Source organism: Symphalangus syndactylus, chromosome 2 (assembly GCF_028878055.3).
Source record: "Symphalangus syndactylus isolate Jambi chromosome 2, NHGRI_mSymSyn1-v2.1_pri, whole genome shotgun sequence".
Classification (NCBI taxonomy): Eukaryota; Metazoa; Chordata; class Mammalia; order Primates; family Hylobatidae; genus Symphalangus; species Symphalangus syndactylus.
The window spans coordinates 101,121,197-101,141,421 of record NC_072424.2 but is presented as its reverse complement, the minus strand read 5'-3'; the positions used below and the strand labels follow the sequence as shown (position 1 = coordinate 101,141,421).

Sequence of the window (20,225 nt, the reverse complement as noted above, 5' to 3'; positions counted from 1 at the left end):
TGAATTTGGTTCTTTACAGAACCAAGGGATCTTAACTGCCTGATAATTTTGTTAGAATCCTTTACACTTTCCAATTTCACTTTCTTATTTTGTTCTAGCTGTGTTTGATGTTGACACCAAGCCAGAAAGCTCCAACAAAATATTTTTATTAACATTCTCATTAAATGTCACTAATGATAAAACTGAATTTATACTTGATCATTCAGAGCAATGAATAATAAATAATAGGCAGATCAATGGTATTAATAATTACTGCTGTTTCCTTTAAACAGATGAATACTTGTAGTTTGGATTCAAAATGTTTATGCTTGTGTCAGGAAAGAACTCTAGGGCTGATATCCTCTGTTATAAGACTTTCCATTATTTCAGTCTTTTGTCTTTTTCATGAGCCTCTTTTTTCAAAGAATTCTTGTAGAAGGAAAAGGAAACACTATTGCCATATATACCTTTTATATTCTACAGTACAATTAAAAGTAAAAGCTCTTTGGTGTTTATTTTTGGTTAAATATACTCAGGCCCATAACTAAAACTGGAAAATTCCTGGATGCATTGCTATTGAGTATTATTTTCAAAATGAATAGTTTTTATCTCAGATTATTTAAAACTTGACTTCTATAGCTATTTTGATCATAATCTGTATTTTAAATTTTTAAAGGTCTGGCAATAGCATATCAAAATGTATAAAGTTAAGGCCATCACTACCAATATATAAATGATATATCAATACAGACAAATTATATGAGATTGGATTTGAAACATGCTGGTAAAAAGGACAGCTGAGAACACTAGTCTTAGTGTGTGGGTGTGTTTTCACCAGTCACATATTATTAAGAAAATAATTGTTCACTTTCTGGTTTATTTTGCTTTTATATAATTAGTTTACTTAAGTCAAGTCAATCTGTGTGAACAAAGCAAATAAGATTAATTTGGGGCCTTTAAAAAATGCTACTAGTTATATTGATAGTTTTCATTTATAAGGAATACTGTAGGTTGCTTTGCAGCACCTGTAAGTGATCTGCACTTCACCTGTTTTTTCCAACTGCTTGCTGGACGTTTCCTTTTTGGGAGTCTTATTGACATATGAAACACAATACATTCAAAACAGAAATAATGTCTTCCTCCAAAGACCTCTCCTTTTTACATTTTGTATTTCAGGTGAGGGAAAATTATCCTACTGTAAACCAAGTAAGAACTCTAAGAACAATTCTCAGCTTAAAAAACAAGAACAAAAACAAAAAACCCTAATACATGGCCAGACATGGTGGCTCATGCCTGTAATCCCAGCACTTTGGCAGACCGAGGTGGGCAGATCACTTGAGGTCAGGAGTTCGAGACCAGCCTGGCCAGCATGGTGAAAACCTTTCTCTACTAAAAATACAAAAATTAGCCTGGCATGCTGGTGGGTGCCTGTAATTCCAGCTACTTGGGAGGCTGAGGCAGGAGAATCACTTGAACCTGGGATTTCAGTGAGCCGAGATCGCACCACTGTACTCCAGCCTGGCAACAAAGCAAGATAAAAGAAAAAAAAAAAAAAAACCCTAATACATCTATTTACATTTTTTATGCAATTAAAATGGCATTTCCTGGCCAATGAAATTCTACCCAGTTTATAAGCCTAAACCTAAATGGCATATTCTCAGTGAAAACCTTCCCCAATTTTAAAATTAGAATTAATAAATTCTTTCCCTATTATCTATATAACTTTACTGGAGTACTTATCACAGGGTCAAATATTTTGCTGTTTGTTGGTTAACTACCTTTTCACAACTATTTCTACATACAGGCCATTTCAAAACTTAGTAGTGTGAAACAACAGCTGATTTCATGTTGTTCATCATTTAGTAGGTCAGGACTTCAGGAGGATAAAGAGGCCATTTTCACTTCATTATCTCATGTGATTGCAGTCAGATGTCCGGTTGGGCTGCAGTCATGTAAAATCACTGACTCCTGGATGTGAAGGATGGCTCTCTCAGAGGGCTGGCAGTTGATACTAGCTGTTGGCTGGGAGCTCAGCTGGGGCTGTTAGTTGGACTGTTGGACTGCCTAGATGTAGCCTCTCCAGCATGGTGGTGTTAATTAGATTACTCACATGGCAGCTGCATTTCCCAAAGCAGGTGTCACTAGATTAGCAGGTGAATACTGCATGACCTTTTGTGATTTAGCCTTGGAAGTCACACAGCATCAGCTCCAGTTCTGTTGGTTGTAAATGGCCTACAGAGCAAAACTGATAGATCTTCCCTGTCCAGGCCTCGTGTTTGCTCTCTGTTTCTCTAAAATGTGTCTTTCTTTCCATTTCATGTTTGCAGGTCTAATTTCTTTCCCTCATCAAGTTCTGCCTCAGTACTACATGCTTTCTTACATCCTTTACTGAGCCCATTATGCAACTACTGGAGCCGGGACTTATGTGCTTGAGAGCATAGATATAGTGGTTCAAATCCAAGGTCTCCTATTTAAAGATCTTGGAAAGTTATTTAATCAATTTATGTGAAAAGTAGAAATAATAACAGAACCTATATACCTAATGGAGTTTTGAGCACTGAATGAGAAAATGGTAGAGAACTTTGCCTGTCACATAGTAAGTAGACAATGTTGGCTATCATTCTTGTCATATCTTTCCTCTTCAAAGCCCATATCAGTTTACATGTACCTTTTTTATATATATGGCATAGTCTGTACTCGTGATAGAAATTCATGGGCTTATTTTCTATTGTTTACATATTTAGTCCAATGTCTTATAGCCAACATATGCCTGGAGACATCTGTATTGTGAGTGTCAACTCAGATGCCCTGTAATCTTTAAGCCTCAGTATACAAAACACATGAAGAAACTTGCATATTTTTTCTCTCTTATTCCTTGTAACTTTTTCTTCCCATGATCTCTCTTGCAGAAATTAGAAAAGAAAAATCTGGGAAGACTTCTTCAGTTCTGAAAGATAAAGGTAACAGAATTAATTTAATATAATATTACAAATTTATTAGGAAATATATACTATTGAGCACACAGTACATTAGCAGCATCCCCTTTGCAAATATGTAAACCAGAACTGCAGAGGTCACATGCATATTTTTAAAAACTTGTATTTATTTATTTATCCCTAAAATTATTTCTTCTCACTATTACCTAGAAAGTGCTCTGATTACAATTCCCAAAAAGAAAAGAAAGAAAAATAAAAAGAGGATTTTTTTAAAGAAAAAGGTAAAAAATATAGAAGGGAAGTAAAGAATATTAAGAAGCACTTGTCCCCAAATTCTCTGATTCTCTCCTTTCTATTCCTAAAATATATATTTAGTGTATAATATATCCCAAGCACTTGGTAAACATTGGAGATGATGATGACAACAAAAGTGGTAAAGCTACAAATAGGAAGTAAGATTTGGTAATTAGAACTCTGCATTCTGATATTTTCAAATGCTCTGAGGCATATTCTGCCTGCTTTAGTCTTGTCACACTCTATATTGCTATGAAAAAGCATGAAATTCTTAATTAAATTTTGTAACTTCCATCTCCTGAATGGACTAACTGCCTTTCCTCTTTGCCTATGTAAATATTTAACCTGATCTTAAGAATAATGTCCACATAAAGCATTAAGCCTTCTCTACCTATTTCGGCCTTCATTGAGTCCCCTCTCTTCTGAATGAACACACTTGTAATATTTATAATTTATTCTATAGTACATATATGTGTGTTATATATATGTACTATAATATATAATTTATTATATAAATGTGTGTAATATATGTGTATATAATAAATTAACTAAAATTCATCTATTTAAACCTCAGGGTCTGATATTGTTCACCTTAATTTTTTGTGTGGACTGATCAGTGCCATATTCAATAATTATTTATTCTGTATCTAATATGCAGTAATTAATTCAGATACTAGACACGAAGGATGCAAGAAAAGCATAGACTATAATCTCTGAGAAGTTACGGTATTAATAACATAATTAAAATTCTAACAATCATAAAGGAGGTATATAGGATGCTATGAGAGGGTGTAATATGAGATTTTGATCAATTTTGTGTGACCAGGAAGTTTTTTCCTGAAGAAATAATATGAAATGTAAATGAGAAGGTGACGAGTTAGCCTGGTAAAGGTGTGGGAATTGTTTGGAGGAAGTCCAAAAGTGGTGCATCTACTCTTTGCCAGGCACCTTGATACCTACTTTACATATTTGTTTCAGCAAAAGGTGCTAGCTGCCTCAATATTTATGAACAAGGAATGTGAGGTCTAGCAATATAAGTTACTCAGTGTCACACAGTGGGTAATAGGGAAAGGTAAGAGTCAAAGTCATCTCTGTCCCACTTTAAATTCCATTTTTTCATTTTAACACAGACACTGCTTGCATCTGAGAATAGGGGTCTTATATTTGTATTCATAAAAGCACTTTTGCTTTGAGTGTAGATCTTATAAAAACAAAAAAAATCTATTTGGCATAGATGCATTGGACATACACTGTGAAAAATAGTCTTAGTCCTTTTGCTATTGGAGTAACTACACTGAATTCTCACAGATGGGCTTAATCTATTTTTCTTTAGTGATTACCTGTATTTTGTGACAGTTCCATTCCCAGCCTCCACTCTCATGTAATATGAAAATCAATAAAAACAGCGTCCTTGATTTTGTGAAAACCAAAATTGTCATGAAAACATACTATCAGGAAACGATATACATATATAATTTGCAGTTCACAATTTGTAAGATCTAAATATTTTCTTCTTCCATTGTCATATGGAAGACATTTGGGGGGTATTAATGTCTTTATTGTGGTCTGCACTTATGTCACAGGAATATTTGAATCACATGTTATTGTTCACTATGAAAGCAGCTCAAAAGAAACGTTGGGGCTTAACTCCAAAGCTACACTTTGGGCAATGATAATTATCAAAACTTTTAACTATTACTTAAAATCTTCACATGTGCCAAAGTTTAAACTAGTTGGAAGAATAATTGTTAAAATCTGTCCTGGAAAACATTATCTGGAGGAAATAAATCCCCACTGACCACTTCATTAAGTAGGCTCTTGTAATTTCTAATATTGTTGCAATTGTATATTTTATATCATCCTAAATCAATAATTGCATGCTGCAAACCTTATATACATAATTTTCCAGTGATTGAAAATTTTAGAGAAAATAGTAGATAATTTTACAATTGACAATCCTTACTGAAAAGTTTTTGCTCAATGTAAAATTATCTACTATTTTCTCTAAAATTTCAATCACTAGAAAATTATGTATATAAAGGTTTGCAGTATATGATTATTGATTTAGGATGACATAAATATATCTACTTTTTAATTCAAACTGCATTAATGCCCCCAAAATGCCTTTGTTATATATGTCAAATATTGTTTTAGAAGAATTTAATTTTTTTCTGAATATAATTTATCATTACTAAGTATCAAAGACAAAATTTTAGTATTACTTATAAGATTTTAGGGACTTCAAAAGCCTCTGCAGTGTTATTGTTTTTGGAGAGTCTCTTTGAAGCCTGCTGCTAAGCTGTGGCAGAATCAGAATGCAGCAATTTCACTTGCTAAAAATTCACTTATCTTATTAGAGTTGTATTTTGTCAGTTACTTCTATTAAACCTCTAAGAGATTACCCACATATGCCTGTTACTCATACATTCCACCTGCATGTGTACATCCAAATTCGTTTTAAAATGATGCTTCAAGTTTAAAACCAGCATTATTACAAGGAAATCATTTGGAGCCACATTTATCAGAGTTGTGATAACCATGAGTCACTTGGGCATTCAGAGATACATTATTAGGCTTTTGCCTTTATGTAAGGACATATAGAGAGTTCTAGGGATGACCGTTGCAAAGAAAAAAAAAAAACAGGAGAATGATATGTCTTGCTAACTTTTGTTGCTGGTTCAGTTATTGACTTTCCTGGACCAGTGGACTCACTTAAGCCTTTTCAACACACCCACAGGGGCATAGTCCTGCTTTTGAGGTCTTGACCATCCAGAAAACAGAAAATCCTGTTAGTGACCCATGATATTGGTTATCTTCCTTGTGGCATTCAACCCTATCCCAGATAACTTGTTTCTAACTCCTGGTCTGACATATCTGAGTATGGAAGATTCACCTACGGACTGAGAAACAGCAAACTAAATCCAAAGAGGCAACACAGTAGTTAAGTAATTTCTCCTCCTCTGAGAACAAAATAATAGCACTTTTAGATTTCTCTGTTATTGGAGTAATGCAACTGGACATCAGAATTATTGACTAGTTTTGTGCCCCACGTCTGTGTATGTTTGGATATAATGGCGGAGGAATCTTGACAGAACTGATCCTCTTTTACTGATGCTCAGGACCATGCAACTTATGACCCCCCAACTTCCATTTGTCCTCAGCATGTTTTTCTTGGCCATTTCCACTCAACAATTCGAAGCTAGAATTAAGGTTGGGGTAAGTTGTCTGAAGACTTCGAAACTCCTCCCCAACCATGCTGTACTTCATCATGGATACTAACCCAGTTCCTCATTACCTTTGTCTGTGGGGGTAGTGTAAGGCAGTGGCAAATCTGAAACCATTTTCCTATCCCTTAGGGAATTATTTTTCCATAACAATGTTCTTCCTCAATAATTTTGACAGAGTGCCACTTTATATCCCAGCACCATTAAACACTTTATAGGCCCTGATAATCAAGAACCATAAGTCATCCTATAGGCTTTTGGACAAACACAAAGAAACTACTATATTTTAAAAAATGTTTTCCAATATTCTGCTTTTGACAAACAAGATAGATAAGCCGAAAAGTGGCTTAAGAGTTAACTCAAACCACTGATGTATCTCTCCTTCCTAATGCAGAAATGCGGGGTTTGCATGTAATACTCTCTTTTTTGTCAGATTTAATATCCTCCTCACTTCCTTGGGTAGTTAGAGATTCCTCAGAGAAGTCTGAGGACTTCCTAAATTGGGACAAAAGCCCCTGAGGACAAAGCGGATGCTGAGAATAAATGATCTGTAGGAAAGTCAGTGCAAGTGATGACTCAGCCTAGGAACCAAAGGCATCTTGCCAGTAGCAAACTTGGAAATAGAAATCACTTTTATTTTCTGAGATCATTCTCCAAAGCTTACGGTATTGGGTTTACAATCTTTGAATGTCCTATAAAAGTGTATCTGTTATTCCACCCTTTCCTTCTCTCTCCACTAAAATCAATGTAGTTCTGTGGGCTCTCATTCTAGGTCCTGTATTTTATAACTACTAAACCCTCACACAAACATACACACTCACACATTTAGATCAACATGCTGTATCTTGAATTCTGAGATTCGAAGCATTGCACTCTCCCGCCCCACTGGGAGTCTGTTTCCACCACCACTTCTCATTTCACAACACATTAATCCTTTTGGCTTAGCCAGGAAGTGCAAGAGCAGTAAATTACCCCCATCAGCTTGAAAAACAGTTAATGAAGCTTTCCAGTGTGTTTGTTCAATTCATGGCTCTTGATTTCATCTTCATATGCTGAAGTATAGAAAAAAATAGCCCTATTTATACATAGCACCATAAATAGCAACATGGGCATTTATTTGTCACCAAAGACATTAAAAAAATTCTACATGCTTATGGATATCTAAAGCTACAGCTTACCCGACAAGAAAATTTTGCTTTGAAAGATACAGTTCTTTTAATAAAACCTCAAAATCAATTCCTAATACATCCAAAACTATCTGGACTCAGTTAATTCTAGGTGATTACTAGAGTGGCATCTCCATTTACAAGCACTATCATCATAGTTCCTGTATTTTCACCCAAAAAATATGGTGGGAATAGAAAAAGGGGCTGAAAGGATAGATCTCTTTCTTTCCCTTGTAATTGCATTAAAAGTCATTTTCATCCATAAAATATATATTAAGTGTTAATGTTGCAGAGGAAGCATAAAATGTGTTTATGTTTTATTTTTTATTAGGCTGTTAAATATAATGATGTTCAAAACATTGCCCATATATGCGTCTGGAGCCCATGATATGGTCTGAATCACATTGAAGATGTGTTTGGAAGGTGGTAGAATAAGTAAAGTTTTATTTGAGTTACTTCAACCAAGGCCTTCATTTTAAAGACTTTAAAAGTTTATAGGTAAAATTGTCTCCTAGCTGAAATTGTCTCTCAAATTTTATTTTAGTCTCATTCTCAAGTTTAACTTGAGTCTGAAGACTAAAACACCACTACATACATGATATGTGCAGGATTTTCTATTTGGTTGTTTATTTTCTTGACAAAATGTGGGCTAAAAGAAAAAAACTAGCTTTGTGCTGATTAAACAGTTTTGGAAGACTTCTGCATGCTGAAGTCATGTGATTTTTAAAAATTACAGATAAATAAGGTCCTATCCATCCAAATACTCATTCTCTTAAATAAACAAGTAGATTATAATTTGTTGAACAACTTATGTTTGTGCTAAGGAAAAATGATCAGTTTATGGCTTATTGTATTCTATACTGTTGTTTCTTTGTCCCTATATGAGTAAAATCATTTTTAAAGTGCATTATAAAATTTCCACTTACTTTCAGCTCACTGATACTTTCAGCTTACTGACTTCATTATATAGGTATCTGAAAATCTCTTTGTCTTGGCTTCAAATAAATGTCCGATGTTTCTTTTCAGAACCTATTAAAGGGAAAGAAGAGAAAGTTCCAGCTTCCCTGAAGGAAAAAGGTAATATTATACAATGAAATGTGAAGCCACATTGATCTGCCTTTTGCATATTAAGTTATTTGCAACAAAGTAATGAATCATTTCATTTTCAGGCTCTCAAAACCATAGCCTTAATTTGCCTTCATATGTTTTTAAGCAAAAAAAAAAAAAAGATTTATATTCCATCATTAAATTATAAATTGCACTATGAAACAAAAAATGAAAGTGTAGCTGCATCAGAAATACTGCAAAAATTTTAAAAAGTCTTATGCTATTCTGATTCCATGCCTCTGTAGTGAAATGGAGGAATCTACATTTTATAAATATCCAAAAGGGAATCTTAGGAATAGCCATGGAAACCAAAGATTTAAGATAAAATGAAATAGTAAAAATTTCTCAGTGAAATATTTTGATTCTGTAAGTTTATATATAATAGAATCCTAAACATATTGTATAGCTAGGAGGAACTTAGAAACTGTAGTCCAATCCTTTTGTCTTACAGACAAATGAAACCCAAATAGTCAAGACCTTCTTCAAAGTTGTGGTTTGTAGTGGAGACAGCATTAGAACTTCAGTCTCCTAAATCAAGCACTGTCCTTTTTCTAATGTGCCATGTTGCATCTCTAGCCTTTCCATTGTGATAGGCTTGAAGTAAGATGGATTCTGATATGCCATACATCAAATTATGTCCCCTAAAACACAAATAAACTTGCCAAATTCAACGTAAAACATTAAATTTCTAACTAATCCAAGTATATTCTGTGGGCATGGCATTGTGCTCAGAGTTGTCTAATATTTCCTGGTGTCAAAGTAAACATTAAAAATTTTCCATTGTGCCCATATTAATGAGTCACTGAAATTATGAAAACCATGTAATATACTTACTATTGTGAATGTTAGAAGAAGAGCCTGTTTCCCTGTAAAATATTGACCACACTTAGTAGAGGGACTTAGCTGTGCAACTTTCATCTTACTGGGATTTTTTTATTGATAAGAGAAGGATTTCTGGTGAGCTTACATAAGCATGGATTGGAGTTGGAAGTGGTATGGAGATTAGCAGGAGAGGAAAGCTGACAGAAAGATCAGTAAGAGGAACGAAGAATGCATGGAGAGCCCCCATTAGTGAGTGTAGCAATGTATAAAACTATAGCCTTAAGTCATACTTTCCTAATTTTGCAATTAATGTTAAAATAAACATAATTGTTATTTAATGAAATGTAAGAACACAACATGACTTTTTTTCTCAGCCCCATATGTGTCTAATTAAAAAAAAATTAAAGCAACATAGCTTCAAACCTATTAAGGAATTTATGCCTTCTTTTAGAAATGTGTTATTATAACTAAAACTTTCTTTTCATCAGCTTTTATGATAGTTACTTTATTGCTGTACACTATTTTGTTATTTTGACATAATATGTAAATTAGTATATTTTGCCTTGCAAGAAGATTCATATATGTTACGTTAAGTGTCCAACAGGCAGATAAATCATGCTACATTTTACTATTCAAAGTTTAAGTTCATTGAGAAAGGTAAGAAAAATATCCTGGACTTACTGAAACATTAATTCATCTTAAATAAATTCTAGGTTTCTTTAACATGATCTTACTGTTGGTTGACTTGGATATAACAATGTAAGTTGAAATGGTTAGATACCATTAAGTAATTTAATCACACAATGATGCTATATTTCTTTTGCCAATATAAGGTGGAAATATTTTTTAAAGGTGCAGACAGGAATATTATATATATAAAATCTATATTTTTATTTTAAAAGTTTAGTTTTTGTTTATTTTAGTCTCTGATGTCTGGAAATATATTATCAAGAATCTTCTTCTACTCTTCCAAGTATCTCCTTTCCATAATCCCATATCAGGTGGTTGGATCTAGCACCAGCCATTTCATTGTTAGAGATATTAGTGATGGTGACATGGGCAACATATATCATGCTGAAGAAGATGCATTAGCTAAACCCTCAGTTTTACTTCATTGTACCATTTTCTTCCTAATTTTTATTAAGGACTATGACTAGACAATGGTTTGTACAAAAAGACAATTAAATGTAATCACCAGAATAATTATTTTAAATCTCATTTTATTATTATTATTATTATTTTAGAAATTGAGCCCTTAAATTACTGTCAGGATTTTAATTAGTCTTTTATGTTTCCCATTTAGAGTGACAGTGATCTCTCCTAGATATTTGCCAGAATATTAATGGTGCTTTAAAACTTTATGCATTGAAATTCTTCTTCTTTTTTGTTCCAAACAACCAGCCAAAATTCAGACCTGTGATGCTGAATGTGAATGACAACTCCTGGAGATTTTATCAGCAAAGTGTAATCATATCATGCAAAGTGACTTTAACTTTCACCTATAGGAGGTGTTGTCTCATTACGCTTTCTTTCATTAAAGGGGATCACTACCATCTCACACATATTGGAACAGTCACATCTCAAATAAATCTTTAGTAACAGGAATTAACCTTAAAAGAAAGTTTTTTAGGTTAAAGTTTTAACACTTCTTTTAGTAATTAGAGAGCTCCCTAAAAGGTTTCATTAAAGGAGCATCAGACATAATATGACAATATCATGCACAATTAAATGAGAAATTAATCTATTATGTGTTAATCCCATAATATTTAAATAGCCACAGCATATTCTTTGAGTAAAGGTAGAACCATGTTCGAATTTATGCTCTTAAATCTGGTTATGCACTAAACTCTCCTATTGAATTAAAATAAAAATGTTGTTCAGGAAAAGTGATAAAAGATTCTGATTCAGTAATCATGTAGTGGAGACAAGGACTCTGGCTTTTTAACTCTCATTTTCCAGGAAAAGGGAAGTGCATTTTCAAGATTTGAAGGCTCTTCTCTTCTTCAGTCCTTAAAATGAAAGATAAATTATAGATGGATAAATTTTAAAAGCCATAACCATATGCAATCAAGAGGGAAACATTTAATTGGTTGAAAAACAGAGTGAAAACAAGGTAGTAAGCCGGAAAGAAGCTGTAGGGGTGCTGGGCTCTGGATCCTTAAACAGAATTGCTGACCAGGATCACATAAGGCAATAACGTTCATTGGAATAAGCAGGGATTTTACACGAGTCTCAATGCAATTAACCAGGTACTGAAGTGGAACCTCCATTCAAGAAAAGAAGGTGAAAAACAGTTGCTGTAAATAGTTCTCTGGTGCTACAGTTAATAAGAAAGTGCATACCCAGGAAAGTGGAGAAAATAAACTCAGCCCCTCATCTAGGACCTGAAGAAAGTCATGTATTGGAATGGAGACTTACTTGTTCAGGAATATCCCTACTAACACTATGAGGCAAGTTTTGGAGCCATCAAAGTGTACTTGGGACTAGAGGCCCAGTGAAAGATTGGTGCCAGAGGAAGGAATCACACAATCGCAATTCATAGGAAAAAAAAGAAACAAAAACGGCAACGACCACAATAATACAGTTCTCAGGCTGAAATACAACCCGAAATTCCAAATCACAAGAAAAAAATTAATAATAAGATAGGTTTTCAGGTGGTGTTGGTGTTGGTTGGGGGTGTGTGGTCATTTGGGGCGGCCTCTGCCATCTTCAGTACGTGGTTCCAAGTTCTGCCTATGCATTGGCATTGCAGCCAGCACAAAGGAGGAGAAAGTGTGAGGGCATGAGTGCCAGGTGGCATGCATCAGTCCCATCCCCTTGCCACCAGGGAAGATTTAGGTTCCTGATAAATTTAACTGCAAGGGATTCTGGGTGAGAGAAGGAATGAAGAACAAGTTGTGTTGGCTAGTCAGGGTTTTCTGCCATTATATGCCTTTCTATATGTTTCAAGATTATTATAACAGTATGGAGAAAATATGGAAAATATGGAGTGATTTAGACTAGGTTGATAATATGGTTTATGGGAGAGATACAAGCATTTTAAAATGATTTTAACTAAACAAAACAATGCAAAAATCAATGTGCATGAATATGAGTAATATGATCACATATATGCATTTATATCGCATTACAACTTATACAAATGTACTTATGTTTAAATATTAAATATAAAACACACTAAAAATGTCACCTTGATGTCAACATTGTATCAGATATATAGTACCAATGGAGAAAAGGTATAAGAATTGAAAAGGGATAATCAAAGTTGTTGTATTTGCAGAAAAGTCATCTTCATAAATATTCCAAATTTACCCACAAACAAAATATTATTATGAATAAGAGAAATTAGCAAAACTTCTGGATACAAGATCATCCTGTGAAAATTAATGTTTAGCATTCCTAAACATAAGTGATGAATAATTCAAAAATTTATTAGTTCACGGTACCATATTCACAATGGAAACAAACTCTGTTACAAAGAATAAATGTATGTAAATATTGATGACATTTTCATGTAAAAATAATGAAAAAAATTTTGAAATCCATTTTTAAAGGCTTGAATAAGTGAAGCAATATTTCCTTTTCCTATCTGGAAGTGATCATTTCCCTCTAAAGTAATGTGTAGATTCATATAAAAAAATCAACGATATTTTTAGAGTGGAAAAAAAGTTTTCTTAAATGTCTTTAAACTTGAAAGGACAAAAATAAGAAAATATTTTTTGAAAAATAATAAGGTTGAATTGCCTGACCAAATATAGTTATTTTTTATAGAATTGCTTTAATTAAAACGATATGGAAATAGTGCGGGTATAGGAACACACACTAAGAGAACGTAACAGAAAGCCCGGAATTGAAGCCCTAAATGTAGGAAAATACATTAGATGACAGATGTATCATTGAGAAAATAAATGGTAAACCACACTTGCTTCTCATGTAAGAAAACATTTAAATTCCGCTCTCATATTTGCGCAAAAAGAAATTTAAGACATCTTCAAGACTTGATGCTAGAAGACGAACTTCAAACATTCAGGAAAATAGAGGAGAACATATATATAGCTTTCGGTTACAGTAGAATTTCTTAAGACACAAAGACAGCAAATCCAGAATAGGAAGATTAGCCACACATTGGAAAAATATATTGCAATGCATATAATGAACAAAGAAAAATAACTGATATTTTAAAAATCTGCAGACTTTATTTTTAAAAGGAAAGCAAGCACTTGAAATTTAAAATTTGCCACTTTTTATTTATTTTAAAAATAGATAATTGATCAAATGACCAAATAATAAATTTATGATCACTGAAAAATGTGGGTGATATTTGTAATCAGTACTTCTTGGTTAATTTATAATGTGGACTAACAATTTATTTCTATGACACAGTTCAATTCAAATAGATGATAGAGAAACAATAGCTGAAATCTATTAAACTACATAAAGTTTTTTATAGGACATTTATGTAAACCAAACATTAATAGCAGGTGTATGTCTATAAGAAAATTTGGGTGACATTAAGAGAAATATTAATATATGAGAATTCAATGTCATGGACCTGATAATATTTTAAAAAGTAGAAATACATTTCAAAATTGTTTCAACATGTTAGAAGCCAGATTAAATCAAAATGAGATGCTACCCTAAGGTGAGATGGGACTTTGAGATGGGATACTAGAAAAGGACATGCTTAGAATATAAGACTATAAATCTGTTTTACACCATGCTGAATTTGAGGTATTTTTAGGACATTCTAGTAGAAATTTAGAGCTGGAAGCTGGCTATTTGGGTGTGAGCATCAGAAAAAATATTTGGGTTGGAGATACACTTGTGAACCTGTATTCTGAATTTGAACGTGTGGGCATGCCATGCATGGGTGAGATTTCTTACGGAAAGAGCCAAGAGTAAGAGAAATAATGTTAGTAGAGACTAAAGTTAAGTCTCAAAATTGAGGAACCCTAAACCTTCTTCTTAACATGAGTACAACCAACAAACTTGAATTCCAATACTAGTAATCACTCTCTCTGCTATTTATTTTACAGAAATTGGTAATTTTGCATGTTCAGTTGTCACTAGTTTTTGTGTCTCATTGCAAAGGTCCAATGTTGGTTCTATAAGCACTATTTTAATATTGATTAATCCAGATACAAACCTGCAGGGGAAAGCTCAATGATTTATTGAAGGAGTATGTGTTGTGTAGTCTGCTTTTATAAGAAAGAATCAAGACAGTTGGGGTCTCAGGACTTATCCCAAAAGGCACCATTCAGAATAAGTTAATTCAACATATGCCATAGTAAACTTAACCAACGTTTTTGTCTTGCTACATCTAGAGAGTGTTCTGATTCTGTTTAAACTGATACAACGGATTTATTTTGTCTTTTGAAACTGATAACTCTAAGAAGATTCAATTAATCTATATATTTTATTCACTACTCTAAATTTTTTAAATGTTCCAATAGTATTGCAATTCACATGTGTCATCTTCACTCATGTCATTGTCCTCCTCTACGAAATAATAGAACTTGCAGTAAAATATTTTCATAGTCTAATACTGGGTCTAGAATATTTGGTTTAGTAATCAACATTAGTATTTTAATTTTTCTGTACTTTTTCTGAGTTTTTTGGTGCCTAGTCTCTAATATAAATTCTTAGCACGATTTAATTCTGCTCTGAAGTATTTTAACGAGAAATATTACAACTATCATGTTAACAGTGAAGAAATTGATGCCCAAAGATTAAATGATTTTCCAAGATTTTTATGCTGAATTAGCTACTTAGTATCAAACATAATAACCACTAAAAATAATCTTATTTTTCTCTTTTTCAATATTGGAATATATTAGCAAAACTTATCCTAACACATAGTCAGAATTTTTGTCTTTGTAGTAATTTTATTGTGTTTGCTAGGAATGGAGGAAGGTTACAGATAATCTGTTGATTAATTAAAAAAGACCAATCAGGATTCTAAAGAATAAAATCTTAGAAGATGCCTTTAAAATCCATGATTACTTATTTTCTGAAGAATTGTTAAAGTGAAAGTTGGACCCATAACAGTAGCACTTTCACTTTAAGCATCAATTTACAGCCTAACACATTTCTTGTTATGTCCATTGTGCCAAAATGCCAAGTTGATAGGATGGAAAGAGGTCGTGTATTATTTTCAAAAATAGTTGAGGGGGCCAGGATTTTCTCTGCAAGCGTTAGCTTTACAAAAGTATTGTAGCCAAGCACTGAGAATTTTTATTTTCTTCATCCAAAATGTTAATATACAGCAACATGTGTACAGCTGTATGTAGATGAAATACATGTGCAACTCTAAGTGTAGAGCTCCAATATTCCTTCCTTGGTATTTTAAATATCAGCCCTCATTCAAAAGGCAGAATTGAATGAAAGAATGGGTCACTATCTCACTGCAACCCCTCTTATCATTCCAAGCTATTTTACGCATGTGTTCTAATATGCTTCTCTCCTTGAAGGGTTTTTTTTTGTGTGTTTTTTTTTTTTTTTAAGAGATGAGGACTTGCTATGTTGCTCAGGCTGGCCTCAAACTCCTGGGCTCAAGAGCTCCTCCTGCCTCAGCCTCCTGAGTACCTGGAATTATAAACATGCACCACACACCGGGCTTCTGTCCATTAACATTTTTAAAAATATATTATTTCTACTGTAAGTCATCTATTATTTTTACATTTTTGAACAAGATATAAGATGATTCATACTTAAACCTATGACATTTTATCTACTTAATTGATTATTCTTACTTCAAATTCAAGAAAATCGATACTGGTACCCCAAAAAACAAGCAAGAGTCTAGTGACTTCCCCTCAGTAAAGGAAAACTAAGGAATGCCTGCTTATTTACCTTCATAAGCGGCTTTTGCACAACTTTCTGAACTCATTGAATGGTTTAAAGTCAGCAGACTCATTAGTTGAAATATTTCCAACTCGCCATCTGCCATCTTCAAATAACATCACAGGGCCTGGTTCTGACAATTTCTGCAGGACCTACAAATGCACGCAGCCACCTCCAATTATATCTTACCTATTTTAAATGCACACTCTTCACATTGGGAAGCTTCAGGGAAGGAACGAATAATGAGGCGCATATAAGTAGGCATAAAAGAAAGAACAGATAAAAGCAGAGTGACACTATCAGAAGTATGGTACATTGCATTTAGCATATACAAAAGACAAAAGACCATGAAAATGAAATGATGACAGAATAAGGCAGGGACAATGTATGCATTTATTCTGTGCTGAAAAGAGAGAATGCCCTGTGGCCCATTTTATGTTTTTAATGTCCACTCAGCAAAGTTTTTCTGTAAGCATCAAACTCCTTTGGGAATTTTGTCAAGGAAGGATTGCAGAATCAGGACTTAGGCATAAAGCATTGAGTCATGACTTAAGCGCCTGCATTACAAACTGGAGCCATTTTAGAACTACACCTACAGAAACTTATCAACCATAATTCTTTTTGTTTCTGTTGTTGACTTAATGGGTCTGAGAGGTGTGTGAGAGAGACAGAGACAGACATAGAGAGACAGAGAACATGTGTGTGTGGAGGTATGCTTGTGTGTATGCCTATGTGTTATGGAAGAAGCAGTGATGTCAGTAGTTTGAGGCTCTTGCTTCCTGAAATAACTAACAATAAACAAATTAGTTCATGTAGCCACTCTGAATAATTTTATCAGACAGACATATATAAATATCTGAAGATAATGTGCACCAGGGTTCAACGTCTGGTGGGTCACTTCTAATGTGCTTTTCCGTACATGTAAGGGTTTTGGATAGTGAGACAGGGATTCTGCTTCATATTTTGGTTTAAACACCCTAAAAATGAAGTTAGCATTTTGATTTTCCTGTCATTTTGAAACAGCATTTTAATTTTGTTATATATCCATAACAATTTTTGAGTGTTCACATAATGTTCTGTGGCTATTCTAGGCAGTGAGGCTCCAAAGATGAAAAGACATATTCCCTGTCCTCAAAGATACCACAAGACAGTGAAAAAAGGTGGGACAGGCCAAGCGCAGTGGCTTATGCCTGTAATCCCAGCACTTTGGGAGGCTGAGGCAGGTGGATCATGAGGTCAGGAGATCGAGACCATCCTGACTAACACGGTGAAACCCCATCTCTACTAAAAATACAAAAATTAGCTGGGCGTGGTGGCGGGCGCCTGTAGTCCCAGCTGCTGGGGAGGCTGAGGCAAGAGAATGGCATGAACCCAGGAGGCGGAGGTTGCAATGAGCCGAGATTGCGCCACTGCACTCCAGCCTGGGCGACAGAGTGAGACTCCATCTCAAGAATAATAATAATAATAAAAAATTTTAAAAAGCTGGGACAGGGGAAAAGCGAAGTGTTCGCCAATGCTCCCTTCAATTAGGCAGGCCAAATTTTCATCCAATCAATGGAGATCTGTTATTTCAATATTAGTACTTGAATACTCAGGAAATATTTGTTAAATTATTCAGTCTAATTCTAGCCACAAATTCCTGAGATAAGTATAATGTTCTCATTTCAAAAGATAAGCAAATGGAAATTTGGAGTTTCAGAGACCACATATTAGATTATTTGGTTAAAAAGGAAATAAATTTCAAACTGAGGAATTGTTTGCTTGGTTAGCTTTTGCCTGTTTGTTTTTCTTCAACTGCAGTGGCAAAAACGATCTCTGCAACTCCTTAACATGAATGAGGTTGAACTATCACTTGAGAATATCACCACTTTGCTTCTTTATTATGCATGGAAGGATTCCTCAATTCATGAGCAAAGATGATACTAATTCAGAAAGATAATCAGGGAAAATGGGAGCATAGAGAATGCATGAAGTGTCAAGACCATATGGATGTGGCTAAATAAGAGAAACGAAAATGTTAAACAGTCAGTAAAATATTGAAGTAAAGAAATGTACAGCCAGATAAGATGAAAAGCTATGTATAGCAGATGCTGGGTGTTGGTTCGCTGTGTGACCTCACCCAAAGTTAGAACAATTTCTTCTTTTGGCAATCTATGAACTGAAGAAGTTCAAAGTCAAACTCAAAGGCAGTGAAGTCTTGTCTTTTTCGCAGTTATATTTATCTGGACCACAAAGCATTGTGTCTGCAGTAGAAGAAATCAGATACCATCTAGTATAGCAGACTGAATCTTTGCAAAATAAGCATTCCTCTTAAGACTTATTTAGGGAGGCTTATCCCATATCTGAAACATTGAAGTCAAGCTATTTGGAGTGACAGTATTTCTATATTCCATGCAATACTTTCTCATGCAGGAAACAGAATGTAGAAGAGTGTGCGTGTGTCTGTGTGCAGGCACACGCACACTGCATCACATTTTCTTTTAAATAATACAGTTAGGACCACAACAAAGTTGTGAAATTGTGTGTCTTTGTGTGTAGTAGTGGTAATAGTAGTAATAGCAAGTAGTAGTAGTAGTAGTAGCAGGTTTTCATCAAAGTCCAAATATTCAGGAGATCCTGAATAAAAAAAGGTCCAAATGATGGAAAAGCCATGGGTTTGGAATAAATGTATGCATGTTGCTTATAACAAATAAAATGTTTTTATTTTAAAATACATATTGTATTTAAAATTGTGTTAGAAAAGTGCGAGAAAAGTAGCTTAAAATATCAGTGAAATGATTGACATCCACTGTTTGCTTTGTACCTGGCACCATTCTAAGTACTTCACGTGTAGTGTTTAATTTTCACAGCAATCCTGTTTTCATTAATGTGAAAATGGAAGCACTGAGAGTTACTTGCCCAGGTCACACAGTTGCCTGATGTGGATCCAGAACTGATGTCTGACAGTCTGATTTTAGACCTATGTCCTTAGCCACCATGTTTTCCAGACCCCCTCATACTGAAACTCACCTATGGTTGACCAGCGACAACACTGCTAATGTTCCTTTATGTATTTTACAGGAGTGTGTGAGAGGGTTACTCATTTTCTATCAATGCTCAGACTGCTTAGTTTTACCAGCTCAGTGTAGGAAACTATATAATACAATTCATGATTTAAAGACTGGCTTGAAAAAATAGAAACCTCTGTGACTATACTGTATATGTTAATTATAATCCTAATGACTATTAATAGTTTGTATAGATAATACAACATAGATAATATAGACACACTTCTTATAAGAAGTAGAATGTGGTGTGCTATGTAGTTTTTATGTATTAAATGCTTCAAAACTTTTAATTCTATCTGTAGCAACTTTAGTTACAGAAGTGTGTTTTAAGTGCTTAAAACTTTGAAAACAGAATTCGAATCCCAGTTTTGCCACTTACTAGGGAGTATGTATTTAAACATATTATTAAGTCTCAGTATTGCTATCTGTAAATTGAGCCTAATAATAACATTTGCCACATAGGAGTGGTATGTAAGGATTATGTAATTTGTCATTTTTTTCAACAAATATTTGTTGATCTCTCTTCTGTTCAAAGAACAGTCTAAGCATTATCATGTATTAGGGAAAATAAAAATTCATCGCAGGACTCATGAAGTTTATATGCTATTGGGGTTAGAGAGCTAATAAACAAATGGATATTTAATATTATATAAATAAAATATAGATAACATATATAATACACTTACCTTAGAGACTACCATGTGGCAAATGCAAAGTGTCATTGGTGCAAAATAATAATTATTATTATTTTATTTTATTGCACATGTAAGATATCTATGTGCTAAAGAAACAACTGTGATAATAACA

At 33.9% G+C, this 20,225-nt stretch overlaps 1 protein-coding gene across 1 annotated transcript in view; it reads left to right on the top strand.

Annotated features, from left to right (window-relative positions):
- Window positions 1-20,225, top strand: part of TRDN (triadin) — a 407,513-nt gene that overhangs the window by 290,627 nt on the left and 96,661 nt on the right. Inside the window, exons 22-23 of the mRNA XM_063621032.1 lie at window positions 2,889-2,939; window positions 8,626-8,676. Coding sequence (XP_063477102.1) covers window positions 2,889-2,939; window positions 8,626-8,676 — 102 coding nt within the window. The remainder of the gene's footprint in view (window positions 1-2,888; window positions 2,940-8,625; window positions 8,677-20,225) is intronic.